The 20,933-nt window shown below is 44.1% G+C and overlaps 1 protein-coding gene across 3 annotated transcripts in view; it reads right to left on the reverse strand.

Annotated features, from left to right (window-relative positions):
• AKAP6 (A-kinase anchoring protein 6) overlaps nt 1-20,933 on the reverse strand; it is a 450,197-nt gene that overhangs the window by 201,932 nt on the left and 227,332 nt on the right. For all 3 annotated transcript variants that reach the window (XM_084791783.1, XM_084791781.1, XM_084791782.1), the window contains 2 exons: nt 19,265-19,387; nt 959-1,055 (listed from right to left, as the gene is read on the reverse strand). In XM_084791783.1, the coding sequence (XP_084647909.1) occupies nt 959-1,055; nt 19,265-19,387 (220 nt within the window). The remainder of the gene's footprint in view (nt 1-958; nt 1,056-19,264; nt 19,388-20,933) is intronic.

The following is a 20,933-nucleotide window of genomic DNA, read 5'->3' on the forward strand; positions in this document are numbered from 1 at the left end:
ACCCAGGCAAGCATATGCAGAAACTGTTGCAGACTCGGTGGTTTGGTGAAAACAATGCCAGTGGGACAGATCATGATGTGTACATGCCATTAATACTATAGCTTTGCACCTCCAAGAGAAGGGCCAGTGCTATCTGTGTGGAGAGTTGATAATGACCAGTAGGATATATGGAAATAGATACAGGGAATTCAATTGGAAATACAGTAAATAAGCCAGCATTAAGACAATACTATGTGGCATTAACACATCTGCTTAATGCTTTTTATTCTTTTACTGTTGGTATAGTAAGCTAAAGAACAACACAAAACAAACAAAAAACAACAATAACAACAAAATGAGCATCCAATGACCCTGTTTTGTGGTCTTCAACTATCAGGATAAATGGAACCATACAACAAAACTGCTTTTTATTTATAATGCGTTCTTCATAAATGCACCAGCGTTGGTCTAAGAACTGGTTGAAGGCCTAAGCCTCTGCTAATGCAAAGACCTACAGAGGCTATGCCAAACGCCCACATGTGTGAACTGGCAGAGGAGCCATCAGATGTCTATGGGCAGCCTGCCTTATATCCATAATGATATCTATGTACATCCTAGTGCATATGCATTGTGTCTATAAGAAGAGCTCTCGTTCATTATCTTAACGTTATTTCCAGAGCTCTGACATCAAAAAAGCATGACAATATGAAGTTTTCAGGAGTGTGATTTCAACTGGAGCTCAGACGAATGGCAAGCCCCAAATAAAATGAACAGACCGTTTGGAGGCAGTATTTCATCTTACAAGTATCACAGCATTGTATGCAGTATATGAAACATTTATAAATCTTGAAGGTCAATCTGATAATGTAAATATTAATAATACATAAGGAAGTGAATATATGCAGTAATTTACAGCAATGCTTCTTCATTCTTAATAGTCTGCAGACATAAAGACCTGCAATATTTCAGGAGGATTTACCTGCTTTGTGAGATGCAATGAGCTCCAGAAGTTGGTGTCCTTCCTCCTCCACTGCTTCCTTGAGGGCACAATGACTGTCTACGTTCAGCTTAAAACTCTGCAAAGAAGAACACGACCATCAGGATCCAGCCAGGTGGTTATACACCAAACACACGTGAGGAATTCCTTGCTACTTTTTTTTTTTATCAAGAACCACAGAGCCCAATTTACCCAACAGACAGACTAATTTGCAATACTAAAAGCTATTGATATTTGGGGTCTGGGCTTTAAATGTTTCTGTCAGATTAGCAGAGCACATCTGTTTGGAAACAGCTCAGCAAATCTACAAATGCATTATGGTTTTGTGAAAAGTCACATACCATAGGCTATATGGAAAGTAGCAGTGTTCAATAAATTCCCACCTGAACATGTGGGCTTTTCTTCATTTCTGAGAACCATTAGCAATATAAGGAAACCATGGACACTGGCAGCAGAAAAACGCAGTAGCCTATGTCACATCTACGCATGCACTAATACAACATGGTTGGGGTCCGCTCTGTTCCTCGGCTCCGCGGGAGCCACAGGACCAAGATAGGCAGTTAGCTGCTATACTCTGGAGTCCAAAGCTTTCTGAGCTTTTCCCCTTTCAAAGCTTGTTCCTTAAGATGTGATGTTGTCCCATAAATAAACACAGCAAGCACATCACGAGGAATTCCCCTCATGGTAGCTATTGGCTTCTCTTACGGGTCACATCAAACTCAGCCACTGCTTCCAGGAAGCCTCCTTGGACACTCTCTGTGGCAGCCCTTCCTCCTCTGTTCCTCCTTTCATGTACTTACTGTGGAATTCATCACAGGCCTGCTGCTGCTGTAGTTCCATCTTTAGCTATCTAATTATACCATGCTTTTCAGACAACAAGACACACTTCTCCCCCAAAAGGGGAGGGGGAAACTAGCAGGCGCCGTATGGTCCACTTGCTGTTTTTACTGTTTTCCTTATTTTACTGCTCTAAAAACTGGGTGTATCTTATGGTCCGAAAAATACGGTAAGCAATATAAAGACATATAAAGAATTTCGAGTTTCATGGACATTTCTAACTTGTGTCACACCCAACGGTTCACTAGTGTGTGGGCATAGTTCAACATTCATTGTGTCCAGTGATGCTCTGTAGCTGGGAAGCTTCTGTTTCGGTGTTTTTAATAATTCAAATGGTTTTCCCCACAACTTTTTCAGCTCTGACATGTTACATGACATTCCAACCACAGGAGTGTAGGGAAGGGAATCACAGTGTCCACCAGCAACACAATCATTCATTAATCTTTGGGGCAAGAACTCATTCCTCAACTTGAGTAACTGGAAACACAGTACGCTAAATTTTGGCTTTTTGTGATAAGGTTCCAAAATATACAATGTGTTTTCTTTCGTTAAATGTCATGGGACAATACGTGAATACTCTGTACTATGATTGATATTAAGCATATCTGACACAGGTTTAAGTGATTCCACACTGGGTTTAGTTTGAATTTGGAGACACTGGCTAATCCTATGTTGTGAGATCAGGCCTTAATTCAGTGATTCACAGACTGTGTAGTCTGCAATGCCAAGCCAGGCAATAGAGATGTGAGAACCAAAATGGACAGACTCTGGCCTTAGTGGACAGCTGACCTTGGGGAGTTTAGACTGGTCTGTTGTGGGTGCTCAGTGTGAGTCAGGGCTGTTCTTTTCTTCCTGGAGAAAAAGAGCTTTTTACAGTACAGAATGAAGAGAAAAATATGAAAATGAGAGAGCGAGCAAGATGCAGCACAGAGATAAGGATTTGAACTAAAGCAATTCACGATGATGAATTATGTCATCCAACCTTCTTTCGGAAGACACAGTAACATTCCAGCTGAACAGTCTAGAAAGTGACAATATCTGGTTCCCTGCACACTGTTCAGCATTTCTTAGATTGTTCCTTCTACAGGTATTTAGTTGAGTAAAATAAAACATGCAATTCTTAGAAATCTTGATACTTCATTTTAAATATAATTATATAAAAATACCTTTAGATGTATGTATTTTATGTGCATGGGCATTTTGCCTGCATGTGTGCATATGCACCATGTACATGCAGTGCCTGTGGAGGCCAGAAGGGGGCATCAGGTCCCCTGAAATGAAATTGTGGATGGTTGTGTGTGTTGGGAAGAGAACCCAGGTTCTCTGCGAGAGCAGTGAGTGCTCCTAACTGCTGAGCTATCGCTTCAGCCCCCTTAATACTTCTGACCAGCCCAATTAAGGCAGTACCTAGGGGTTAGTAAATGCTTATTGCGTTGTAGTGAAGCATAGCATCCTTTGCCTTTTGTCCCTGCCATGGGACTTCTCCACACTGAAGCAAAAGAGGCACACAGGTTTCAGAAATGGAAGTAGGGAAAAGAGAAACATCCTAAATGAGCCCAGAAGCACCAAGCTTCAGGGAGAAACCTGGTCTAAAAAACAAAAACAAACAAAAAACCATTCTACATCACTATAAATTCAGCCTGGTAATTTTTTGACTCACTATATACCTATATCGAATGTCTGGTGGTCACCAGCTTTCACAGGGGTATACCAGAGCTATGCCTCAGTGCCAGAGAGAATAGAAGACTCAGGGAGGACGGCTGGCAATTTGACATCATTGAAGCTGAGACTATAGAGCAGATGCATCTGGAAATGGCGATACTTCAGGATGATGTGGAAACATTTGATTAGGAAATTGGAAAAGATGAGGTTTTCATTATTAGGAATGAGATAATCTGATAAGCTCTGTTGTATAAAAGAACCATTTAATATAACTATTACCCAAATGGTGCATTATTGCTTGATTTCAGGTGCACCCATTAACCATTAACAATATCAAGCAAGGAATTCACAACAGGGCCCTGAGAAGGCAGCCACGCAGGCATATTAACAAAATTGTCAGTGAGATTTCTTCAGGCCGTTAAGGGATTCCTCAATAAGCTCTCCTTGTGTTGCTGCCACCTCTCCCTAAAGAAGGGTTTCATTTCTTTTGTGAGTTCTTTTCTTTAACCAGATAGCTGAACATGTCCGCATCCTGATGCTGCTAGCATTCTGCCTCCAGAGCGCCTGCAGATTGCACAGTCCCTCTGCAATGAGTGCACCACTCCCTGAGAGCGCAGAGAATTCTCTAAGGGCTGAATTTGTGGCAGGAGCATTCGCATGGGCACACTCCATGATCCCATGTCGCTGATTATGTGAAATGTCACACATATGTATGGCCTGGATCCTAGGGAACACTAAACAAGGTTCAGTGTCCTTAAAGGAGCATGTACTAAGTGACAAAATGAGAACTAGGAAGATGCAAAACCTCAGTGAGATGGCCAGCAAGCCTGATACTTTCCTTTCAGGCCCCAGGACCCACGTGGTAGGAGAGAACTGATTCATGTAAGTTTTCCTCCAGTTTGCACACTCACAGTCATACACACACAAAAGGAGCTTAATTGGTCAATTATAAATAAATAAAGTGTCTGGACCAGCAAGATAGTTATGAGAGTTAAGGTACCTGCAGCCAAGCCCAATAACCTGGCTTTGATCTCTAGCATAAGGAAAAAAGCAGTTCCAAAAAGTGTCCTCTGACCACCCACCCATGGTATGCACCCTCCCACCCACCCACAAGTACACAAAATAAATAAATAAAAGGTCATTTTTCAAAACATGTCTTTTTTTTTTAAAAGAAGATCCAATGACTAAAACAAATACTGATTATCAAAACAATTATTGAAAGTTATTACATCTGGCATGGTCAGCTTGTATGGATCTGAACGTGCGGTAAGTTCAGAAAATTCAGGTATGCACACACAGACCTGACAAAGCAGATCATGTACATGGGACAAAATAAAGAAAATCACAATGGAATGTGGAAACAGTCACTTCTGAGGGATCTCCTAGGACCAGCGATGTGGGAATGGCCACATTCAAAGGCTTAAATCCTTCTGGCATCATATATACAGTGATGACAACTCAGCCACCCTGTGGGTACTGTCTGTTTCTGCCAGGTCCCCTGAGCACTGTGAGTCTTAAGATGTTTGTGAAGCATCACAAGTGTCAGAAACAGCTCCCAATTCTTTCTTGAGTGGACTTTACTTTTTTTCTAAGGCATAGCTGTATAGAATAGATATACTTATTGAGCAGTCCCTACCAGATTTACATATATAAAACTTAATGATACATAACTGTAGTGTTGAGGAAGCTTTACAGTCTAGTCCAATGGGTCACAGAGATAAGGACAAATGTATCTGTATGAGCTGTCATACAGTAGTTGGGATTTTACGTGTGACACAAAGTAAAATCGCCCTCAAGCAAAATGGGGCGATCATGGCATGGCCCAATGAGATTCAAGTTTGTTTGTTTACACTAAAACATACTACACCAGCCAAGCACAAAAGGGGCTGTGGGAGCCTATGACATCCAGTGTCAACAGGGTCTACAGAGAGCTTATGACTAAGAAATGAATTGTACACAGGTCTGGAGAGGCAGAAGCAGGGAGCTGTGAGTACTCTACCAGGCAGGGGCAGGCTGCAGGCAGGGGAGACAGCAGCTGTGCCCACACAGGACTTGTCCCTCAGGGTCATGAAAGAGCCATAAAGAATATGCCAGTGACAAGAGTGACTGGTGTAGACCTACGAGCTAGGAAGAGCTCGCTGCCTGTTGCATAGACTTGATTTTAAAAGGACACGCTGGAGACAAGCAGGCCATTTTAGGAGGCTGCTGGTGGTGATACAGGCCAGATGTTTCTCCGTGTTCATACTCTTTTAATTAAAAAAAGGTATGCTCTTTCTTCTAAATGAACAGAAGAAAGAAAATTGGAGCAAATCTTTTGTCTTTTCAAGTTTTTCTCCATGCGTGAGAGCAGCATGTGCCAAAATCTAGCTTTTTGGCTGTTCTGATGATAAATACCAGAGGTTATTAGTAAAGTCTCCAAATGTGAAAGGCATGTTGAACTGATGAACCCTTACTCCCACTGTCACCTAAAGAGATGGTGTACATGCTGATGAGAGACACTTGGTGACACTTTTTCACACAAAGATTGCCACTCCCTCAGAAAACAAGAACATGCCTTTTTTTTTTTCACAAGGGGGTGGCTGTGGGGGCAGAACTATGTGTTTAGTTAGAAAAGCCAAGGTTTTTAAGTCGCTTACTGTCTGCCTCAGACTGTCTCTGCTCAGGACCCACCCTGCACTGGGCCGAATAGGCACTATTTGCTCTCTCAGGCGGCCCCTGGCAAGGAAGCAAGTCACAGTCAACTGTGAGGAGCCCAGCAGCTCCCGCTCACTGCTCCACAATGCCATCCACACAAGTCAGATGCATAGGTGTTCACAGTATAGAAGGCACCCTTCCAAACAGCATACACGCCAAGAGTCAGTAAATGTTCAAGTAACTCTTGAAAGTTGCTGGTAAGACATTTTTTTAAATTGCAATTTTAAAGATGACTAGGCAATCCATGCAAATACATAGAGGATACAACCCGAAAAATGAAGATCCCAAATTACATTGATATAATTATAGATGTTAATATGCAAATGATTTTGTTACAAAGACAAAGATGACTGCAAGAAAACGTAAAGAATGTTACTATCATTTGAGGACAGTGGTGCCAAGGTTACCACAGTCCGAGCTCACGAAGCTTTCAGGACCTTCTGAAACAAAGTGGAAACAGTACTGCCTTATGGTTGTGAGAATGAGAGACAATGGATGGAAATATTAGTGCACTGTGGGTTGTATGTGTGTGCATGTCAGTATTCAGTGCACAGGCTCCTGCACATTCTGTGGAGACCTGAGAAGCATGTGTCTTACTCTAGTGCTCGTAGGGGCCCTGAGACAGGCTCTCTCACTTTAACCAGAAGCTCATCCTTGGGCGAGGCTGCCTGAGCAGTGAGCTTTTGCAACCTATTCCCCAGGGCTGGACTACAGGTATGTACAGCCACGCCTGGGCTACAGGTATGTACAACCATGCCTGGGCTACAGGTATGTACAGCCATGCCTGGGCTACAGGTATGTACAGCCACGCCTGGGCTACAGGTATGTACAGCCACGCCTGGCTTTTTGTGTGGGCACTAAGCATTTGAACTCAGGCTCTTGTGCTTGCAGATAAAATGGTCTTACCCACTGAGCCATCTCCTCCTAGCCCCTTTTATGAATTTTGTTGTTGCTTTTGTTTTGGGCTTTGTTTTTGAGACAGGGTTTCTCTGTGTAACAGCTCTGGCTGTTCTGGAACTCATTCTGTAGACCAGGCTAGCCTTAAACTCACAGAAATCCACTTGCCTCTGCCCCCCAAGTGCTGGGATTAAACGTGTGTGCCATCATGGCCCAGCCCTCTTATGAATTTTTTTCTTTTTTTTTTTTTTTAGCATTTTAAATTTTTCACATATACATTTATATTATTACACATATATACAAAAGACTGCATATAGCAAGAAGAACCGTGACACAATCAGGAATACCCCTTAGTGTTAATACTCTTAACTTTCCTAGGGACAAATAATGTGTCTCTGTTGCTTTTGTGTCACTATCCACCAGTGGCTTGCCCACAGGGACACCAAAAACAAAAATGTTACTGAGCCATAAGGAAGAGAAGCCAATGAGCCTGTCCTCTTTTTCCTCGAGGCTGTGCCGTCAGATGAGTCATGTAACTCTCTGGGCTTCCGTTCCTTTATCTAGAATCAAGGCATTTGGACTCAATATTTTTCCAGTCCTTGAATACTTTGATTTTTATCTTCCTTTTTCTTCATCCAGGCAGTTTAGAAAGGGAAACAGGAGAAGTTTTTATTTGCTTTCAACTAGAGACTTTTCAAAGAGAAAAGAGTCCCGAAGGCTATCTCACCATTCATCTACCCCAGGGCGGTTCTGTCCCCCCAGACTGTCCCTTCTAACTTTAGCCATCTCTGGCGAAGTCTCTTCTAACTTTTATCCCGAGCGCACATAGTTCTTCCTAGGAATTTAAGAGCAGTGTGGACTTCCCTGCTCCTCAGACTCTTTTGCCAAAATCATCTCTCCAGCGTCTTGGTTGGAAGTCAGAGGCGATGCAAGCGGATGCCAACAAGATCCACATGCTCAGTCAGTCGCGGAACTCAGCCAACTTACATCTCCCATCCATACCTCCTCGCGCTAACACTGCCTCAGCTTCGAGCCTCACTGTTTCCCTTCTTAGGCTGACTACAGACATCTCTGGCAGTGGCCTCCTCCCTCCACACTACACATGCGTTGTGTGTTAGAGCACTACAGCCGGCGTTACCTCAAACTTAAAAATATGACTGTGAGCAGAATGTTCAGCGTCACCATGCTCACAGATCTCTCAGAGCCTAGTGGGTACAGAACAGAGTTAGTCTAGAAACCCAGTGGTAAGGAAATGTACAGCGTGCTACCAGTAAGCGAGGGCATCAGCACTGGCCAGTTACGTTAAGAGCCCGGCCCCTCTGCATAATTCTGGGCAACCCCTGTCTACTTAAAACATTTTCCTCATTTGTAAAAGGAATTTTAGTGCCAATTTCCCGGGTGTTAATAAAGACACAAATCCCTTGATACGCATAGAAAAGAGCCTAGTACATCACTGTAGCACAGTGATTGTTACTACACAAAGTGAGCTGTCTTCGAAACAGCTCAGACAGAGGCGCACCTCTTTGTGAGTCCTTGGATGGCTGGCCAGGGCTGTGTCAGCCTTTCTCTGGTGGCAGGTCTAGGCTGGTCTATTCTCAGGGTCTACCTGTTCTTCTAGGATTCTGCTCTTGCTGTGCCTCTTCCTGGCAAGTGCTGTTTCAGCAACACCCCCATCATCCTTTAAAGTCAGCTCAGTGTCACCTTCCCCAGGAAGGCTTCCCCGATCTTCCGATCTTCTACAAGGAGAAATTCACCCTCCCTCAGCCTACCTCCACAGCACCTCAGCAAGCTGCAAGACTCCACTTACCCGCACCCCATTAAAAGTATTGGCCTGTCTGTTTCCTACCCATGGGCTCCTTGAGCAAAGAGCTGTGATTTCACTCAGTTCAGAGTGAAAGTGCCTAACACGCTGCACACAACTAGCCACAGTAAAAGGGAGTGCAAGCCTCACAACCAGCCCCGGTAGAAGGGAGTGACCGCCTCCAGACTTTCTCACGTCCAGCTGCTGGCAGCCTGCAGCTTTCCTGCGATATCAATGCAATCACTCTGCACTAGAGAGTGGTTGATAAATGTCCCCAAATTTTACTCAGTGAACACCATGTAAATGAGCTGTCATGTTCCTTCGCTTACAAAATTACTTGCCAATTACACTTAGATGACCCAGCATAATTGCCATGTAAACTGTACCCGGGCTGGGGTAGCCTGAATCATCAATTTAACTTTACCCTCTCATCATAGGGTACTTACCACACAATTAAATAAATGGTTAGTCACTACCACAATTGTACATTTTCCCAACAAAATGAAGTGGCTACCTTTGTCGTTGGCTTATCAGTTTCCACACTCTGTAACACACCTTTAGCTACAGGATCAGAGCTTAAGAAGAAAACTTGGTGCATTTAATAAATAATTTGCCCGTTAAAAAAAATCAAAATAATGTGCTTAAAAATAGTCTTTGTTTTCCTTTAAAATGAACAGACAAAAAGGGACAAGAATCCCCAGTCCTCCTAAGGAGACTTTGCTCCCTGGGATCTCAGTTCATAAAAATGGCTCCAAGCCTTTGAAAGTAAATCTAGCTTCTTAAGCAATTTATCATTTATTTCAAAGAGCTGCTGCTGCTGCTGCTGCTGCTGCTGTGTGTGTGTGTGTGTGTGTGTGTGTGTGTGTGTGTGTGTGTAAGTAGAGGCAGCTCCCTGAGGTTGACACTCTTTCCTGATAGACTGGCTAACAACTTATGCAAGATATAGATAGTTGGGTCGGACCCTGGACGCTGACAGTGACGCTGAGCGACGGGATGCTCACTTGCTTCTCTGGACGCTGCCTCCACACCTAACACAGGTAATCACATTGACTTCTCAGCATGGCAACATCAGGCCAACTGCATTCTCAAACAGAGGTTCTGTCTGAAGGGATTGGTGGGCTTCCAGAACATACTGTTTGGAGGCCCTGGTTGAAAAGGAGGTCAATGCTAGCCCAAATATCTCTCTACCCGCTGAGGTGGAATAATTGCCGTGCAGCAGCCCTTAAGGATGTGGAGTCACCAGGGTGATGGATGGATATACGTATATTATTCACACGTACATCTGCTAATACACAGGTCCCAGTGCAAACACCAGGACTTAAGAATATTATGTGGATTTAGGACAATCCCTGAAGGACTCCAGTTCCATTAAAAATTTGTTTTGGCAGCCTGGGGCAGATCTGTTCCAACTCCCACACGCTTCGTGCATTTGAAAGGGGGGAACCAAACCACTTTAAAAATAAATTTAATAAATTTTGTAATGTCAAGTCATTAACATCCTGTCTCGTCATACGGTGTTGGTATTTTTAAGCAGTTATATTAAACCGGCAGAATTTTAACCCTTCTAATAACTGAGTGATCATTTTTACTTTCATTGTTTCTTGATTGCTTTATCTTGCCAAAGGAGATAAATCACACCCCTCCAAACAGAAGAAAATATTTGTGTGTCCCCGTTTCTCCAGGTGTTGATCTTGTCACAAGCTCATCAGCCAATATCCAGAAAATTAAATGTTAGGGTCCACTAGGTTGTGAGGGTTGGAGGGTGTATATCTTAAAGACAATGGTGACCCCAGTTTGAGAACATGTAACACTGGTTGGAATTTGTGCCGTAATGGCTAAAATGTTGCTTTTTACAAAAATTTCTTCCTTCATTTAGCTGATACGTCTAGTGACCCAGGACACAATGATCCTGGATCAGAGGAGAGATGACAGAGACACATAAGCTTGTCCTTCACGTAGTGGCAGTCACAGAAGAGCAACTGAGGGGTGGCCAGGTGTAAGAACTTCAACTCCTTTAGGAATACGTGAGCCCTCCCTGCCGTGTGTTCTTAAGTTTTCAAGGAAGATGTACACAAGTCCCCACAACGGAAAAGCTCTCCTCACCTACTCCCGCTCACCTCCCCTCTGTGACAGTCATGTGACAGATATTTTCTCTCTGGCTAATATAAAGATCTGAAGTGTTTATTATTTATACCAGATAAATTGTTTCAAGATTCCAAAATTGTATGTAACAAGATGTGTACATTGAGACCTGTATCTGAGGTACACAGGGAAGACCCAGGGGCATGCCCCCAATTCCCGTGAGCCCCTTGGTCCGTAACCAATGTCCCCTGTCCCGTGCATGGCCACATAAGACCAGGCCTGCCTGTGAACTTCTCTTCACTGCCCAGTTTATCATAGTTCCGGACATGCAGATAAACACAGCACTTCTCTGGCAATCCAGTTAAGGCAGTTATTACTATCTAAGAAAAAAAGTATATTAGTAAACTGAGTACTAATAGTGTTCGAAATAGTGAGACTTGAGTCCTGTGGCATCTGAGCCCTTAAACCAAACAGGAAAAAAATATAGTTCTCACATGCTTTAATCTTCCCCTTTAACTGAAAAGATAACACACATGTGTCTCCTAGACATACAGAATGAATCGTATGAGCAGGGGAATATAGTTGTGACCGTCACATGCTGAAAATGAGCCTCCACTCTACCGACTCTCGCTCCTTGCACCAAGCAATGACAAAATGCCCACATGCCATAATTCCTGACCGACCAACATCCCCACTCACCTAAGCGAAGGACTCAAGGCCCGGGGGAACCGAGTGTTTCAAATTCTCCACAGAGGAGCAGTGGTGTTTCCTGCTAAACACTCAGCTACACCTTAAACTGACGGGAGTCAGATGGGGGGGGAGGGGGGGGACAAGCAAACGGAACTTCAAAGCTCCTGTAAGGCCATAGCCTTGCTCCTGGGGCTGAAGGAGGTGGTAGGCAACTGGGCCAAAGGCACAGCTCTGGCTTTTGAAGTCTGGTGGACTGCGCTCCTTTAGTGTTGGCTAAGCAGCACAGCCCCATGGCAGTACTGGCCTTGTGAAGCACAGCTTGCTTAGGCCATAGCTGCCCATCATCTCAGTGGAGGAAAGGAGTCAGGAGAGGTGGGCAGCAGGAAAACAAACAAACTCTGTGATCTCTTAACTTCAAGCAATGAAAAATGGAGCAGAGACAGACACAGGAGGGCAAGCAAAGACAAACAGTCGGATGGAGTTGGGGAAAACCGTGGGCGGCACGCTGGCTTTTTTGTGATAGAAATAAAACCGATTTTTATCAGAAACAGAATGAAAAGATCTAGGTAGCGATGACAAGTGTGTGCATATAGTGTTGCTGATCATTCTCCTAACCAGACACACTGCTCGCTAAACCCAATTAGTGTTGTGAAGCTAGGGGAAGGACCCAGCAAGGATGGTGCCTCAAGAACAAATGGATTTTGGTGCTCTTCTGCCACCTTGTGGCGTCCATCTCAAATTGCAGGTACTAAAACAAAAATGAACTAAAAGTCCACCCGGAAAGGGGGACTCAGATGTCCCACACATGAACATAGATCTGCCTCAGATTTTACCACTTAGAGTGAAATCTGGAGGTTGAGAGATTTTTTTTTATTCCATGGGGTCCCTGAGTTGCTGTTGCATGCTGACTGGAAAAAGCCAAGGAGATTCTCCACTAGTGTTAGCCTGAATGTTCGTGGAGCGTTGTTTTGAAAAGAAAGCAGAAAAGAAAGCAGAAAGCAGGAGGCAGCTTAAATGTCCATTGTGACAAGATTTAATTAAATAAACTGGCTCACATCCACATGATAAGGCATTAAGGAGCTATGAAAACGCACCCGAGATTTACATATACTGATGGGAACATGTCTGAGGAAGCAAGTTATTGAATAGAATGTCCAATGTGAACTTTCAACTGTACTCATCTTACTTTACAGGGCTCGAAAGAACAAACAGCTTACACTGGTTAGCCAGGGGTGGGTGGATGGGGGTGGGACGGAGCTTTTTGCTTTTCACTTTATGCTGTTTCATATTGTTTGATTTGTTCCACTCAATGTCCTTAAATGGACATTGAGTGAAAGACGAGGGCCGAACAGCCTTTCCTCAGCCCACACTACACACTGTGCTCTGTGAACTGATGATATCACAGTACCTTGGTTCACCTGCACCTAGCACTGCCTGAAGGCCCCACTCTCACCAGGAGCTGCTCAGCAGCCTCCATGTCTTCACTGCACCCAAGTCTCACCCACACTCTGCTGGGGGTGGCGCAGAGCATCATAGACCAGACCAGGGCAAACAGATGTTGGCTGACATTTCTCACGGAACGCAAGTGAGCCTCAGAAGCAGATGTTGGTGTGAAGCTCTGGTCTGCCCCTTTAATCTGTTCCTGTTCTCCATCTCTCCCGTCCCCTCACCACTGTTCTCACTGCTCAAATGTTCGTAATCTTCACGTTCACCTACGAACTCTCTGATCTGAAACTCACTCCTTCATTTCTAAGGCAGGGGAGTTCCCTCCCTAGGACACACTGACCTTTCTGGGACAGGAGCCCAGGCGTGGTTGTGCCAGGAGCAGAGACCTAGCGCTGGCTCCCCAGGTCTGCCTAAGTACCCTCCCGAATGGTTGAGATGCTCCTGTTCTTTTGGAAGAGACCTCTTGACGGGTTCCTTTAAAAATACTTTCCATTCAAAATGCAGTCAACGATTGATTCCTTTAATATTTAAAAAGCTCACGTGAATCCACAAGTAACAACGACCCCGCAAAAGAACAGGCTACCATAATGGACAGACCCAAGGAAAGAAATGCAAATGACTCCCGCAAAACAGAAAGGGGGACAGTTTCACCCAAAATGCCAGAGGTACAATGGGCATCCCCCTGCTAACCACCACAGGGACAAAGGTAAACAGTGTGCCAGTGAGGTCCACCATCAAGAGTGCTGTGGGCATGCTCAGGCACTAAGCACAGAGCGCATCATCACCACCAAAGACACTTGAGCAACAGATGAAAGTTTTGAATGTGCATAGCCTTTTAGCCAGAAAGTCCACACGTAACGCCATACCATACTAAACAAGGCGATTAATTTCTAGGCACATGCACAGAAGCATCATCTGAGATAGAAAAAGACTACATGTAACCTAAATGTGTAGCATAAAGGACTGCTTAAAATAAATAACGGCATACTCACAGATGAAACACTGTAAAGGCGCGCAAAGGGATAAAGTTGTGCTACAGTCGCTACTTTTGGCCTGATGCTAATATAAACTGGGGACAAAGCAAAGCCCCTGTGTGGGGCTGTCTCTAAATAACTGACAGGAAGCAAGAGAGGAGAGCTGGTGTCTGAGAGAACAGGAGAGAGGGACCCTCCTTAGACCTTACTCATCTCACTGTCATTCAATTTAGGGCCTTTCTGTCATATCAACTCACAGCCAGGCAAAACCCCCAGGTCTGAAGCATGGTAACTGCTAGTCTGTGCAAGAAAGTCAAATACTCTACCCAATCCTATTTTCCGTGATCACCCGGCTAATCAATGCCAGCCTGGCCTTACCCTCGTGGGATTTGCGATTGATTCCTGTCACTCTCCCGTTTTGAAACAAAGCCAAAGCCTTCAGTGCTGCCTCCACGCCCCCCCCCCCCCCCCCCGCCCCAGGAAATGTTTGGTGATTTAAAACGTCACTTGGTCTCTCTTCCTGCCCAGTGCCAACCTGCAAGGCTGAGGCTGAGTCTCAGCCACAGCGGATGGTTTGCTGCCCTCACTTGATCCGGCTTACTCTCCCTGTGAAATCCCTGCCCATGCTCTCTCACTTTATCCCAGCAGAATGATATAAGCCCTTTGAGAGCTGCATCTAATTATCTCAAGGAAAACAATAAACCCTTTATCTGAACTCCTTCATTTACCCTATAAATTTTTTACCAGTCAAGACTGTATCATATCACCTGTGGTTGCCTCTGTTCAATCGAAAGCCCCCGAGAGAAGCCAGCCTCATTCGCCACCTACTCACACGATGGTTCTCAACCTGTGAGTCACAACCCCTTCACAGGGGTCATCTGAGGCCGTCAGGAAACACGGACCTTTAGAATTACAATTCACAACAGTGCAAAGTTACATTTATGAAGTAGCAACGAAGATAATTCTATGGTTGGGGCGGGGGATCACCATAAATTTAACGAGTCTTAGCATGTGGAAGGCTGAGAAGCACTGCGCTGGGACCTAACTAACCGCCTGGTACCCATGGGTGCTTCATACATATGAACTTGGATCTTTAATTCATAGTCACCATTCTGTTACACAGTTCTCATGTACCAAGTTGAAGTAAGAATGTTGCTTCTTAAGATAAGCGTGGTGGTGGAGGCACCTGCTATCCCGGGACTCAGGATATGGAAGCCTGAGACTGCAAGCTGGTGAACAGCCTGTGCTACACGGTGAATTCCCTGACATGCTGGGCTACAAAATAAGATAGTTCTTGCCACCAACTTAAAACACCCAGGCACATGCACTTGGTTAATCTTCGCTCCATACAATGTGGGTCGCCTATGCAAATTTACTTTCCAAGTTTAAGACTGGCCCCTGCCTGTAAGTTAGTTGTTCCCAATGCTTGCCCAGCTGTCTGGTACGGCTGGACTTTGGTAGTCCCCCCTGGACACTCTGATTGGCTGCCCAGGCTGTGGTCCTGGTTTGGTGCATCAGGCTTGTATTATAAGCCCTCTGGAGATGAGAGCTGTCATCCCAGCCCTACACGGACCAACAGTAGATGTGGCCAGGGTGGCCTACTCTGCTGCCTTACTCCGGAACGTTGTCCTAAAGGGAGGCAACCGAAACATCTGAGGTGGCTATTCTCTGAGCACATGCTCTGTCACGGAGCTACATCCCCTTGGGTGTGACCGTTCTTCTCAATCTTTCCGCTTATGATGCTTCTACTTAGATAGATATAATTTGAAAGGCTGTGAAGGAAACAGCTTGAATGCTCATGGGTAACTCAAGGAATCAGGTGTGGTGTGTGGACATGTGGAATAGTATTCAACAGGATGGACAGAACAACTGACGGAGGCAACGATGACATCGCTAACAAGGCATATGCTGAGTGAGAGAGCGGTCAGGCCCGCGCCACAGTGGGGTGCACGCTGACTGCTCTTGCTCCTGTAAAACTGGGGGAAGCGTGGGCTAAGAGGATAGTAGTGTAAAGCAAATCAGCAGTTGCTTAGGGATGCAGAGGAGGCCATGTGGTACTGAAGGGGGATTGCAAAACATCCTGCAGACGTTTGGGGTGATGGGTGTGCTTGCTATCATGACTGTGGTTGAGTGTAGTTATCTTTCTGGTGGTCAAAGTTGGCTAACTTTCGTACTCTAAAATATGCAAACTGTTGCTGGCCAAACACTTGGATAAAGCTGGTTTGGAAGGGGACAAAAGTGAAGGAAAGAGAGAGAAAGGGGAGTTTGCCCAATAATATATTTATACAATGCTCCTTTCAACTTTGTTTAAAAGAAGTAGATGGGACAATGTTCACAATACACCACTTCCAAATGACATTTTCCTGAAAATGCCAGTTCCCAAAAAGATGGGAATTGTATTTTTGAAGGAGCAGCCAGGTTGCAAGCAGATGATTAATTGTGGTGGAAGATCGCTGGTGTACCATGACAATTTCACACTGTTTTCTACATCTAAAATAAAGTTCCCATGTCGCTCTGAGAGAGGCATTATAAAGCTTTAATTGATTTGTGTTGGTAAAAAACCCATGGTTACCATCATGGAAAATTAATTGAATTAAGTATCAAGAGATAAATGTACAAGTGTTGTTTTGGTATTTGTTTTTCTTTACAAGTAAATATTAGAAGATGCCAGCTATTCCAATATATTACACCAGAGAAGACAATCGCTCTCAAGTCTCACACTCCTGAAGACTAAAACCTGAAACACAGAACCTAGAGAAAAAAATGGTTTAAAGTGTGTGGCAATCTCCACTACTGTGTAACACTGCACAGCCCTATTGCACCTCATCAGGGAACAGTCATGGTTTGTACAGACCGAGCTAAGATGTGAACCTCTAGGCTCACTTGTACATAGAAAGGCAGGCTTTTGCCTCCTTTTGAGATTAAGAAGAATAACTCAGCACACAGTTCATGCACTAAGACACAGATGACAACCAGGGAAAGAGGACAAAATGGACAGAAAGAAGCTGAGTCTTGTCCTGGGGTGACGAGTGCTATGATCCTCAGTGACTTCTGTAGCACTCCACAGCAAACAGAAGGCTAGCGTGGCTCACAAGTCATTATTCATAACGTCAGAAATAAAATTTGCAACTGTGACTCGACACTCAGTGAGCTGAGCTGGCCTGCAAAGCAAAGTATCTCACCATTGGACAAGGAGAGCTAGCCAAAGTGGCCAGATGGTCACAGAGAAAAATAGGTGTTCCCCTAAAAGGGTTCTCATCCTTTGACAGAAACAGATCTAATCCAGAGAGGTATCTCAAGAAAGACCCTTGGGTGATCCGCAGCAAATGGGTAATGGTTCCATTGTCTGGGATAAGAACCTTGTTTGAGGCAGATATGGCTGCCTGAGCTCCATCACAGCCGCCTATAAGAAGTTCTGCAGCTGTTAAGGCAGCGTAGAGTAAGGTAGTCGAGACATGGTGGCAATTTCAATGGAGTGATAATTTACTTCCTCCATTGTATTAGCAACACTTAAATTAACATTAGATACATGAAGTTAGGTGTAGGTACATAGGGCCAAACAGTACCAAATATTCCCTCCTAAAGGAAAATTTTAGCCTTGGGCTAGGACAAGGTGAGGCCAGCACAGGGGTGTCAGGCAAGAATTTCTGTAACAGAGCTGAGACAGGAATTTGCACCAGTTACAAATTCCGCTCTGAGCAGAAAGGTTGCTTCACCTGGCTTTCAATAAGTCACCCACAGTGAAGGCAGCCGTATGCCCTTGTGCCCTCTGGAACCTCAAGAGCTGAATGTGTGTTTTCCATAAAATATTAAATCAAGAAAATTAAGACAGCACACTTGATGTGAAAGAAAGTTCATATAGTCCTGTTTAAACACAGATTAGAATTTCTGTCAGAACAATGCCAGTAAAAAGTTGACATTCTAATTAATATAATTTACATCATAAAGCACTGAATATCTTTGTCTTCCTATTATGAAAATGCCCTCCCCCAAAATGGAAACTGTATTCTCTGGGGAATTGAATGCTTAGGGCAGTACTGAAAAAATAAAAAAATAAAAAAAAATAAAAAAATAAAAAAAGAGAGACACACTTAGGGCCATTAGCTTTTCTCCACACCATCCACCCAGGCCATCCCTGGTCATCCACAAGCCTGTCTGCATGCATCAACTGTAAGCCCAGGCTGTTTTCCTTGCAATCACACAGACCTTGCTGTAAAACACAACACTAAATAAACTAAAGTTCTTTCCTCCGTGTCCCTCCTTTGTCCTTCTCCAGTCTCTCCTGTGAACCACCGTGCACAGAACTCTCAACGATGCTTGCTTACTCCAAATTCTGAGCTTGTACGAGGGGCAGAAATCAGCCCCACAGTTGGGTACCCAAGGATTTGTGTTCACTGCCTTTGTCAATTTTATGCTATCAGTGCAAGGAATAAAGATGAGATCCTTAAAGCTCGAGTTTTCATTTCCTGTGACAACGTGCTTTTCCGTCGTGCTTTGTCACACTCCGCTACGTGGCTCCCACCCCTTCATAATTGATATTGGCCATCTGAAGCGTTCAGCACAAACCTCCTGAGGTTCATCTAATGTACCCTGGTCTATAATTCCTGCTTTAAACAGACTCCAAGCATAGTCATCAAGTGCTTTCCACGAATACTCCCTGGTCTTCCCGAAGCACGGGGCCCAGTGTAATGGCAGTTGTATTAATTATCTGCTGAAAAATCCATGTGGCAGCAGAAATGATGGAGATCATCGTTTTAAATATTTTATTAAAATAGCCAAGTGTAGAACAGATTAAGTAGACCTTCTAAATAATGAGAGGGTCATTAATTTAACAAGAATTCCAGAAAGCTTCAGAATGGGCATCAGAATTTTCCCTTTTATTCATTTCTTTTTCCAAGAGGAAGGAAATCTTTAACCATCACTTTGGAGGACATAGGTCTAATAAGACTTTCCTGAGGTACTCTAACACAGTGGACCCTTCTGGAAAACGCTTTGAAACACCAGTTTGAAATATAGAGGCCTTAGGTGCCTTATTACTGCTTGAAATGCCTGCAAATGTTCAGCTTTTGGACTAACCTCATTAAAGCTTGGATTCGTTAGCATACAATGACTTTCGATAACTGAAATTGATATCGGACCTAATGAGACCAGCATCACATCGAAATCCTTGACAGAAAGAGCAACGGCACAAGCCATCTTGCCTACCAGGTGCGTCTCCAGGTACAGCCGAAGGCTATCCGTCTCCGCCTTAGGGGGTGTCCAGTTCTCAGTGGTCTCCGTGGCTTCATTCAGCCACTGAATGAACTCATCCAGCTTGTTCACGAACGCCTGTGAGAGAAGAGAGGAAAAGAAGGATATAAAAGGAACGTTGATTGACTACTTCTAAAGTCAATCTTTCAAATTCCAAACTTTGCCCCAAACGATGGTAACTCCTTCTACTGTATTGGCGTTTTGCTTGTTTGTTTTGTCACTGTAGTTGGTTGGTTTGTTCTGTTTGTTTGCTTGGGTGATAACATTTCCTCTGCTCCTGGTCCCAAATCCTTCCAAATAGGAAACAAACTCTACTCCTGGATTTTGTTTTGTTTTGTTTTGTTTTGTTTTGTTTTTCAAGACAGGGTCTCTCTGTGTAGCCTTGGCTGTCCGAGACTCACTTTGTAGACCAGGCTGGCCTCAAACTCACAATGATCCACCTGCTTCTGCCTCCCAAGCACTGGGATTAAAGGTGTGCGCCACCACCACCTGGTTACTCCTGGATTTTACCTAGGAACGCTTTCCAAGATAACAGGCTGTGGCGTACACTACATAAGTGAGCGCAAAACGTCTCTAGTGTGTGACAAGTGGCCCCTTGCTCACCCCCAGCTCAATCACTGGCTTGGGGAGGTGGTGTTTGTGTAAAGATGGCCTTGTCAGTTCAGAGTGTATGGAACTGAGCGACTGTGGCTGAACAAGGACATTTACTTTAAATGTAAATCGTGTCTAACGATACCTGGATGAGTCCCATCAACAGCCCAAGTGTCTGTGGCTGCGCCTGTGGGCACTCGGGAGGAGGGAAGGGCAGAAAAGAGACACCACAGAATAATGCAGACAGACACCTGACTGGCTGACTATGTCTGGACGGAAAGAAATATTCCTGCCCGGGAAGCACAAATCACAATAATCTTGCGATTTTTCAAATAGTGGTTATAAAATTTTATTGACCATTTAAAAGAACACATCTGTAGAGACAGAAAATATTTTTTGAAAAAGTGAAAATCCAACTATACCCAAAGCCTGGCTCCTGCTCTCCATGGCTAGGTCAACAGCACCACCTGGAGGTCATGTGGCGCAAGGGCAGGCTTCCATGTTTATTCCTCTCGGTGTCTAAAAGGTTTCCCATTTACACTAAACCCATTTCTTTTTCTTTTTCTTTTATTTAACCTTTGATTAATTTTGATCATTATTTTAATGCCTTGCTGTGGATATCCTAAGGTTAAAAACGAGACCAATATGTGCAAATTGATTTTATTTGTCATGCTCCTCAGAAGTTGAGCTTTGTTATTTAGTATATCCTAATTTTTTAAAGATTCATATTCCTTCATTTCAGAAGTTTGCCACTAGTGAGTTATTAGAAAAAATAAAATGGAATAGGAGGCTAGAAGAGAGAAAAGCATAGAAATAAAGCTCAGAGACAAACTTGCTCTAAAGGGGAGTGATCAGAGATGTTACAGAGGCACACAGTAGCTTATCTTGGATGGATCTCAGTCTACACCCCCACCCCCCGGGTGGTGATGTGCCCATGTTTTTCCATGCTCATAATCGCTACCTCAGGCTTTCCTGCCAGGCTGTCAGTACTTTCCAAACCCCCACCTGATGTCCTCAGATGTGCATGCTCCTT

The sequence above is a fragment of the Acomys minous genome (assembly GCF_964271855.1).
Source record: "Acomys minous genome assembly, chromosome: 8".
NCBI lineage: Eukaryota > Metazoa > Chordata > Mammalia > Rodentia > Muridae > Acomys > Acomys minous.